At 47.2% G+C, this 9,975-nt stretch overlaps 1 protein-coding gene across 2 annotated transcripts in view; it reads left to right on the forward strand.

Annotated features, from left to right (window-relative positions):
• LOC140714787 (regulator of G-protein signaling 9-like) overlaps window positions 1-8,384 on the forward strand; it is an 87,690-nt gene extending 79,306 nt beyond the window's left edge. The window contains exons 18-20 of one of the 2 annotated variants that reach the window (XM_073026358.1): window positions 1,906-2,396; window positions 7,489-7,641; window positions 8,083-8,384. In XM_073026358.1, the coding sequence (XP_072882459.1) occupies window positions 1,906-2,396; window positions 7,489-7,641; window positions 8,083-8,086 (648 nt within the window). In that variant the 3' untranslated portion in view covers window positions 8,087-8,384. Of the gene's footprint in view, window positions 1-1,905; window positions 2,397-7,488; window positions 7,646-8,082 lie in introns of those variants that run through there. The other variant, XM_073026359.1, reaches the window with a different exon arrangement.
• The last annotated feature ends 1,591 nt before the right edge of the window (window positions 8,385-9,975 follow it).

Raw genomic sequence — 9,975 nt, forward strand, 5'->3', positions numbered from 1 at the left:
AGCTGCTGTGTTAGAAAGCTGAGCTTAACTAAAAACGCCCCTCCCCCGGGGCCTGGACTGTGAATAACCATCGCAGCATAGTTTATGCATTGCTTTGCACAAACAACAAATTTGATGACATATGTGAGTGATAATAAAACTAGTTCTGATTCTGATTCAGAATTCACCATCAGGTTGTCAAGCACCGAATTAGAGTGTGAGGCACTCAATTTGTTCAGTTTGGCTTCACCCAGGAGCGGAATGGCCAAGGTCAGACGGGCCGGTGTGGGAATGGGGAGTGGAGTTGAGATGACGTGTGGCCGGAGTAGCTAGGGGTTACAGCCAGAGCGGTGGGTGCTCTGTGAGTACCCTGGTCCTGCCCGTACAGAGGAGGCCACACTGGGGTAATTGAATCAGTGGAGGAGGCTGGAGACTCTGCCTCACCCGGTTGGGCTGTTCCGCTCATTGGAGGGTGGTGAGGGGCGAGGTGAAGGAGGAAGATTCTCACCTCCTGAGGCTGCAGAGCAAAGTGCCAGGAGACAGAGGAGGGTGAATGGGTGGTGAGGCACGAGTCACAGACACAGTGCTCCCCTGCGGAAAGCAGGAAGGAGCCCAAAATGTCGTGACCGTGAACCAAGTCACCGGAGAGACACTGAAGCCGGTGGATTTAGAAATCTTTATTCAGCGAAACAAGCAGCAGGCACACACTCAGCAGAAGATGCCTGCCTGACCCAATATTATATGACATTTTTATATGCAAAATCCAAGTTAACAGTAGGACGACTCTTAGATACAATGTATCTTCAATGCTTCCTTTGAATTATATATAATTTTCAAACACCTCCAACACTCCGGAAACCCAAATTGAATATTAATCCCCATCGTCTCTCTAGCTGAATTCATGCACATGCAGACATCTCAGGAGATCAGCTCCAGAAAGACCATTGTTCTGAGCTGAATTTCAAATTCAACCTGCAATCCACATTCAGATCTGAAGACGGGTTGCTGTTGAGATTAATTAGCGCAAAAAGAGAGCCAGAAACGTGACGTAGTGTTCACGGGTTCATGGTCTGTTCAGGAATCTGATGGGAGGGGAAGACACTGTTTCTAAAATATTGAGTGCTTGCCTTCAGGCTCCTGTGCCTGCTCCCTGATGGTAGAAATGAGAGGGGGGCATGTCCTGGGTGATGGGGGTCCTTGATGATGGACACCGGCTTTTTGAAGCATTGCCTTTTGAAGGTGTCACTGGAATTTAGAAGATTGAGGGGGGATCTTATTGAAACGTATAAAATTCTAAAGGGATTGGACAGGCTAGATGCAGGAAGATTGTTTCCGATGTTGGGGAAGTCCAGAACGAGGGGTCACAGTTTAAGGATAAAGGGGAAGCCTTTTAGGACCGAGATGAGGAAAAACTTCTTCACACAGAGAGTGGTGAATCTGTGGAATTCTCTGCCACAGGAAACAGTTGAGGCCAGTTCATTGGCTATATTTAAGAGGAAGTTAGATATGGCCCTTGTGGCTAAAGGGATCGGGGGTATGGAGAGAAAGCAGGTACAGGGTTCTGAGTTGGATGATCATACTGAATGGCAGTGCAGGCTCAAAGGGCTGAATGGCCTACTCCTGCACCTATTTTCTATGTTTTCTATGTGTCCTAGGTGCTCTTTGAGTTCTAGGGAATAGGTTACAACTTTATTCCTTGAAGTGTAAGAGAAGGAGGGAGATTTGATAAGTATCAGTGCCAAAACCCAGGATTATAATAAAAAACATGTTTGTTTATTTATTTCTCTATCTATCTATCGTCATGCTAACCACTATGCTGCCATGGAACACAACAACATACACAATAATAATTTAAGTTATTGATGTTCCGTTTTTCACTGATCTGTTCTCCCCTTGCATTAATCTCGTTTCTTTTTTGTAATGCAGATCTGCAGATTCACAGCTCCTGTTCCCAACCTGACAGTGTATACAGGATCATGTCATTCACCGAGCCTTTCCTCAATGGATCCCGGCAATGGTGACCTTTCCTTCTACTCCCCCAGATACGCCTCCCTGCCCAACTGTGCCGCCTGCTCCTCGCCCATCAGTGTTGCCTTAGACACTAACCCAGCACTGGAGGGCAGGTGGGAGCCAAGTAACGCTGCTCCCAATCAGTTACCCTTGGTGGCGGAAAGCATCGAGTCGTCCTTCGGGTCCAAACCCGACAGCTGTAACCAGAGACCTGTGTCCGCGGAAACCAAAGCTTCTCCGAAATCCAAAATGACGCTGTCCTTCAGTAGGTTTCTGAAGCGGGGTTGTGCAAACTCGCCGGTGTTTGCGACCTTGTCCCCAACGTGCATCTCGCTGAGCAATGGGAAGATCCAGCCTTTAAACAGTGACGAGAAACAGACAAAGCAGAAGCCAAGGCGAGTGTCCAAGTAAGAAATGCCATTCCCTTTACCCGCTCAGTTTAGAGACCAACTAACTTTGATACCCTGAAGCATAAAGATAAAGATTAGCTTTATTTGTCACATGTACATCGAAACACACAGTGAAATGAATCGTTTGCAAAAATGGCCAACACTGTCTGAGGGTGTGCTGCAAGCAATGCCATGTTTCTGGTGCCAATATAGCATGCCCACAGCTCACTGAGCCTAACCGTATGTCTTTGGAATGAATGAGGAAACCCATGTGGGATGGGGAGAACGTACAGACTCCTTACAGACAGTGGCAGGAACTGAACCTTGATCTTATGGCTAGTGCTGTAAGGAGTTACACTGGCCGCTATGCTACCGTGCATAGCGTAAAACGATTATAACAGATGAAATCTGCCGGGAGCAGTGTGCAGAGCTTTGCCGTGCTCCAGCTCCCTCTCCAGTGATCCCCAACACACTCACAGTACAGTGCCTTGTAAAAGTATTCAACCCCCAACCCTTTGTTCACATAAATGAGTATTGCAACCAGGGATTTTGATCAATTCAACTGAGAAATTTTATTTGTGAATCACAAGATCCTTTTTTCACAGTAGGATCCCCAAAAAACAAGAAAAAATCGTAAAGCATGAAACAATGTGCTCTGGTCAGAGGTTTCAGAATCACGTAGCGATGTTCGGAGTGAATTTGCAGGGGTTTCAAAGAGAAAAACCCTCACTCTCTCAATCTTTCCTCATAAGACAGGCTCTCTAATCCAGGCAGCATCCTGGTAAATTTCCTCTGCGCCCTCCCTGAAGCTTCCACAATCTTCCTATAATGAGGCAACCAGAATTGAACACACCAAACCTGGGATGCATCGGGTATGGAAGTGGGTTTGTTATTGGTTACAGTGGGTACTGGGATGAAGTGTAATTGGACATGAGCGGGTAGTCTCATACTGACATTCTGGCAGGGCGGTTGCCAGATAGACTTTAATCCTTTTTGCTCCTTATGGAGCACAGGGCCTCAACAAAAGTCCTCCACTTCCTGCGATCTCTAGCAGATGTTTTTGCAGTCTCCCAAGTTTGGCCGGCGGCTTTCAGTTCATCCAAAAGCCTACGCCTCCAGGTTTGCTTTGGGCGACCTCTTCTTCTCTTCCCTTGTGGATTCCATTCGAGTGATTGTCGAGTGACATTCGACTGGCTCTTCCTCAAGGTGTGGCTGACCCATCTCCACTTCCTCCTCCTTATCTGGAATACAATGGGCTCTTGGTTTGCTCTCTTCCATAGGTCTAGGTTTGACACTCTGTCGTACCACTTGAGGCGGAGGATCGGCTGGAGGCATTTGTTGAGAAAGGTCTGGATCTTGTTGCAGCTGGTGTTAGTGATTCTCCATGTTTCGGATCCATATAGCAGGATGGCTTTCACATTGGAGCTGAATATATGGAGCTTAGTTTTAACGGAGATGGCCGTAGATCTCCAAACAGGTCGCAGGGATGTGAAGGCATGTTGGGCTTTTCCGATCCTAGCTCTGATGTCCTCATCTGTACCTCCTGATTTACTGATTTTGCTTCTGAGGTAGGTGAATTTGTCTACATCTTCAACTATTTGTCCTTCATCCGTAATGGCTTCTCTTGTTTGTTATTAATGCGTAGAACTTTGGTCTTCTCCTGACTGATCTTAAGGCCTACTTGCTGTGAGGTCTCTCCCAAGGAATCTACTTTCTTCTGCATATCTTGAAGCCGGTGTGAGAGAAGAGCGAGATCATCTGCAAATGCCAGGTCTTCCAATTTCCCCGTTAACATCCACTGGATGCCTCTCTCTGAGCCAGCATAGGCTGTTCTTTTAGCCCAGTCGAGTATCACAAGAAAAAGTAGAGGTGACAGCAGGCATCTCTGTCTGACTCCAGTAGTGACCAGGAACTCTTCGGACAGTCTCCCATCGTGGATGACCCTGCATGAGAAGCCATCATAAAGCTGCTTGATGATAGTCACCATCTCTTCCGGTACACCATAGTGTCGTAAGATGCTCCACATTGACTTTCTGTCCAGGCTGTCAAATGCCTTCTCAAAATCAATAAAACACACATATAGTGGAGTTTGCCATTCTATTGTCTGCTTCACAATGACTCTAAGTGTAGCTATCTGGTCAATGCATGATCTCTCTTTCCTGAACCCTGCCAGCTCATCTCTAAGTCTCTGGTCGATGGCGTCTTTGATCCGCTCCAAGATGACCCTGGTGAGAACTTTGCTAGGAATGGACAACAAGGTGATCCCCCTCCACTTGCCACACAGTGAAAGATCTCCAGATTTTGGCAGCTTCACAAAGAGGCCCTTCTTCCAATCTGATGGGATCTCTCCTGTTCTCCATATCAAATTCAGCAGTATATGCAAATGGTCCACCATAACCTCTCCACCCTCTTTCAATGCTTCTGCAGGAATGTTGTCTTCTCCAGCAGCCTTGCCGTTCTTCAGGCTTTTCAGAGCTTTTCGAATTTCTTGCTTGGTGATTTCACCTATATTGATGTTGAGTGGGTCTCCAGGCTCCAGGTCAGATGGGTTCTGTGGTGGTGGTCCATTCAATACTTCCTGGAAGTGTTCCTTCCATCTCGCCAGCTGATCTTCAACCGAAGTGAGCAGATGGCCTGTCTTGTCTCTTAACAGGTCTGTTGAAATTGCTTTTCTTCCCTCTCAAAAGTTTAGTTGTCATGTAGAGTGCCTTGAGGTCCCCTTTACTGGCCACTGTTTCTGCTTGCTCTGCTATTTCACTGAAGTATGACCTCTTGTCCTTTCTGAGCTGTTTCTTCACCTCCTTGGTCATCACGCTGTACCTGTTGGTAGTGATTTGTTTCTGTTGCCGGGTTCTGGCCTAATTCAACTCCTGTTTGAGCTTTTTCCTCTCCTCCACCTTCTGCCATGTCTCGTCCCTGATCCAAGGTTTACTGTTGACTGGTGGTCTTCCCAGTACTTCTTCACAGGCTCCTACAGTGGCCTGCTTGAAGGTAATCCAAGTGTGTTCCGCTGTTCTCTTATCTTGTTCCTCTATTTGAAGAGCCCCAAAGCGGTTTTGCAAGACAAAGTGGAAATCTTTCTTGTTCTCTTCCGTCTGTAGTTTTCTAACATCAAACTTTATTCGCGTGTTCTGTTGCTTCTTCTTGGCTGACAGCTTCATCTTCAGCTTTGCAACAACCAAATGGTGGTCAGATCCAATATCTGCTCCTCTTTTGGCTCTCACATCTTGCAATGAACTTCTCTAGCGCTGGCAGACTATGACGTGATCAATCTGGTTCTCTGTTTGATGGTCAGGCGAGACCCAGGTTATCTTGTGGCAGCGTCAGTGGGGAAAGAGGGTACCTCCAATGGTCAGTTCGTTGAAGGCACAGAAGTCGGTGAAGAGTTCTCCATTTTCATTCATATTCCCCAAACCATTCTGGCCCATCTCTCTCTCCCTGCCAGTGTTATCGCTGCCTACTTTGGCATTCAGATCTCCCATGACGATCAACATATCTTGCTTAGGTACCTTTCCAACTACTGCTTGAAGCTGGGTGTAGAAGAGAACTTTTTCTTCTTCCTCTGCGTTGTTAGTTGGGGCGTAGCACAGGATAATGGATACCTTCTGGAATCTGGACTCGAACCTGGCTGTGATGATATGGTCAGACACTGGTTCCCATTCTATCAAACTTCTGGCTGCTTCTTTAGACAACATCAGGGCCACACCAGCCTCATGCGGGTCTTCCTCTTTTTCTTTGCCTGAATAGAGCAGAGTTTCTCCCGTCTGCAGTTTGGTCTCAACAAAAGTATTCCACCTTGCTTCGCACATGCCCAGGAGTGTGAGGTGGTATCGGTTCATTTCCTTCACTGCCTGTGCGCACCTACCTGTCTCCCAAAGCGATCTCACATTCTATGTTCCGATTAGGATAGATTTCTTCTGTGAGAGCAGCTTTGGAGCCTCCATTATGGTTTTCCTCGGGTGAAGGAGGGTTGTCAGCCCTGCAGCTTCCTGACGGGTTTGGTTGCAGCGCGTCATCAGCCTCCTGAATGGGGCCCTGCTTTTCCCCAGATCTGGGTTAGTGGTTGACAATCTGTTGACGGTTTCTGTAACAATTGCTTGTTTTACGTGAACGGGTTGTTAGCCCATTGCACAACCCCCAACCTGGAAGACCAGGGGTTTTCTGTCGGGGTCACCTTCCCCATGCGATGGCATTTCCATGCTAACAATGGCATTTCCATGCTAATGAGCTCCACCTGCCCGGGTTTGAAATCAGAGTTTACCCTCTCCTAGATAGGCTGCCATTCAAGGCTAACGAGTCCTATCTACCCGGGTTTGGAATCGGAGTTCCTTCTCCTAGGCTATGTTGGTTCGCGGCACCTTCTTCCATATTATCCGGTGCACCCCTCACACGAGGGATCCCCCATCCACCACCCAGGGGCCGCACCTCAACGCCGTATAGCCCCAGCGCGAGCTGCCAGATAGACAATAAGACCATAAGATGTAGAGTAGAATTGGGCCACTTGCCCATGAAGTCTGCTTCGCCATTCAATCACGGCTGATTTATTTTCCCTCTTAACCCCATTTTCCCCGTAACCTTTGACATTGCTCATCAAGAACTTATCAGCCTCTGCCTTAAATATACCCGATGACTTGGCCTCCACAGCCGTCTGTGGCAATGAATTCCACGGATTCACCACCCTCTAACGAAAAATATTTTTCCTCATCTTGATTCTGAAGGGAAGTCCTTGTATTCTGAGGTTGTGCCCTATGCTCCTAAACACCCCCACAGTATCTTCATGTCCACTCTATCTAGGTCCTTCAAAGTTCAATAGGTTTCAGTGAGCTTCCCCCCATTCTTCTAAATGCTTCTCATATATTAACCCTTTTATTGCCAGGATCATTCTCATGAACCTCCTCTGGACCCTCTCCAATGCCAGCACATCCTTTTTCAGATAAGGGACTCAAAACTGACAGGACTTGGTTCTCTGAACCTGTTCTATGGTAAGAACCAGCCTTTATGGAGGTGGGCAGAGAGAGAAGTTGAAAAGGAGATGGTAACCAACAGGACTGAAGGGTAAAGTACTCCGAGGTCTTCAAGTGTTCGTTGTTTCTGCTTTCTCCTCCCTCAGCTTTTTCCAAATCAAAGTCGACATCCCATCTGAGTGCAGAATTTACCCCATCGACTCCGAGGAGGAGAATGAGGACAGTCAGCATAGTGGAAAAGACTCGACCAAGGAGGTCATCTGCCCGTGGGAGAATGTCGTTGAGGAGAATAAAGCAGGGTGAGGGAAACTCAGTGTGTAGCCTAGTGTCATAGAGCGTTAGACCCATTTAGTACTAGCCTGTGCTGAACTCTACCTCTGCACAGTGCCATCGATCCACACCTTCATACCTCTGTACTTATCCAAACTTCTCTTAAATGTTGCAATCGAGCCCATATCCAGCAGCTGATTCTGGCAGCTCATTCCACACTCTTTCTGCCTTCTGAGTAAAGAACTTCCCCTTATATATTTTACTTTTTACCCCTAACCTAGGACCTCTAGTTGTAGTCTCACTCAACCTCAGCAGAAAAAGCGTGTTTGCGTTTACCCTCCTCATTCTCCTGCACTCCAAGGAGAAAAGTCCTAATCTATTCAACCTTTCCCTATACGTTCTCAAGTCCCAGCAAAATCCTTGTAAATTTTCTCAGTACTCATTCAATCTTATTGATACTTTGCCTGCAGGTAGACGACCAGATCTGCACACAATACTCCAAAAATTTGGTCTCCGGACTTCTGAGGGACCCAACGGCTTGAGTTGCCTTGATGTCTGTAGAAGAAGGCCGAACTCTTCAAATTCATCGATGGAAACTGCTAAAGGAACAGCCGAACCTGGAATGTCATTTATTTGTCCATTCCTGCATTCTCTCCTTTAACTATCATAATCCCTCCATTTTATTCCTCTCGAAATGGCAATCCCAGCTCCCAAATTATGTTTATCTAGGGCTTCCAGGCCACAGGCCACTGCTTTAGTCACTGAAACAAAATAGCTTTCCGTGCAGAATTAATCTTTAGAGGAAGAGAGAAAATAAAAAAAAATGGAAATCTGAAATAAAATAAAAACTGCTGGAAATGTTCAGCAGGCCAGCCAGCATCTGTGGAGAGGGGAGAGACAACTTTTCATCAGATGAAAGGTTATCAACATGAAATATTAACTCTCTCTCTGTCTCTCTGTCTTCACAGTCTGCCTGATCTATTGAGTACTTCCAGTCTTTTCTGCTTCTTAAAAGAAAAGACATGATGCAATGTGCTTTGATGCCTAGATGAGAAACTTCATCTTAGGCATCAAGAGGGCAAAGGCCACCCATCCATAAAGAATTCAGGAACTCCTGTCTACGCAAGGAAAAACAGGGTCGACTGTACCTGCGACACCTCCCTCCCCAACAATGTAAACAATTTTTATGCACCCTTTGAGGCAAGCAACCGCAAAAGCTGCCCCCCCCCCCCCAGGTGAGCAGCCACGGTCTGTAACAGCAGCCCGCATGAGAAGGACTCTGCAGAGAGTCAACCCTCCATACAGCGGCCAGACCAGCAAAGTCCCAGGCTGAGAACCCGGGGCTGTGCACACCAGCTCACAGACATCTCCAACACTTCACTCATCCAGGCTTCTGTCCCCACAGGCTTCAAATCAGCCACCATTATCCCTGTACCAAAAACTCTACACCTTCAGAACAAAATGACTACTGCCCAGTGGCACTGATGCCAATCATTGTGAAGTAAGTTGAACGGCTGGTAATGGCACATATGAAAAACTTCATTCCTGCCACATTGGACACTTACCAATACGCTTACCAGCAGTAACGCTCTACGACAGATTCCATAGCATCTGTCATGCACCTGGCCCTGACACACCTAGAATACAAGGACACTTTTGTCAGAAAACTGTTTCTGGATTTCAGTTTGGCATTCAACACCATTGTCCCACAGAACTTGGAGAACAAACTTCTATTCCTCAGTCTTGGTCTAAACGCACTCCTGTACAACTTCCTAACGAACAGGCTTCAGGTAGTCAGGTTGCACAACTGCTCCCCCCTCCCCATCATCCTCAACACAGGTGCCCCCCAGGACTGTGTGCTGAGCCCATTGCTCACACAGACCGCACGGCCAAACACCCAAGTAATCACTGATGACACACAGTGGTGGGGATCATCACCAACAGAGATGAAACGCCCTACAGAGACGAGGTGGAAGAGCTTGTGGCCTGGTGCCAGACATATAACTTCTTCCTTAATGTCAACAAGATGCTTATCGACTTCAGAAGAACTCACATCACTCACACACACCCTTCTTTAAGTTGGCCGCTGAGCAGTGGAAACTGTGAGCAGTTTCAAACTCCTAGGAGAACACATCACAAACAACCTCTCATTGTCCCAGACACATCCTACCCGGTCAGGAAAGCTCACCAATGCCTCTAGTTTCTGAGGAGGTTGAAGAGAGCTGGACTTTGCACATCTATCCTCACATCATTCTACAGATGCACAGTAGAGCATCCTAACATGTGCGTCACTGCCTGGTATGGAAACTGCACCGTGGTGGACAGGCACGCTCCGCATTGGGTCGTCAAAACCGCCCAGTGCG

Source organism: Hemitrygon akajei, chromosome 22, assembly GCF_048418815.1.
Source record: "Hemitrygon akajei chromosome 22, sHemAka1.3, whole genome shotgun sequence".
Classification (NCBI taxonomy): Eukaryota; Metazoa; Chordata; class Chondrichthyes; order Myliobatiformes; family Dasyatidae; genus Hemitrygon; species Hemitrygon akajei.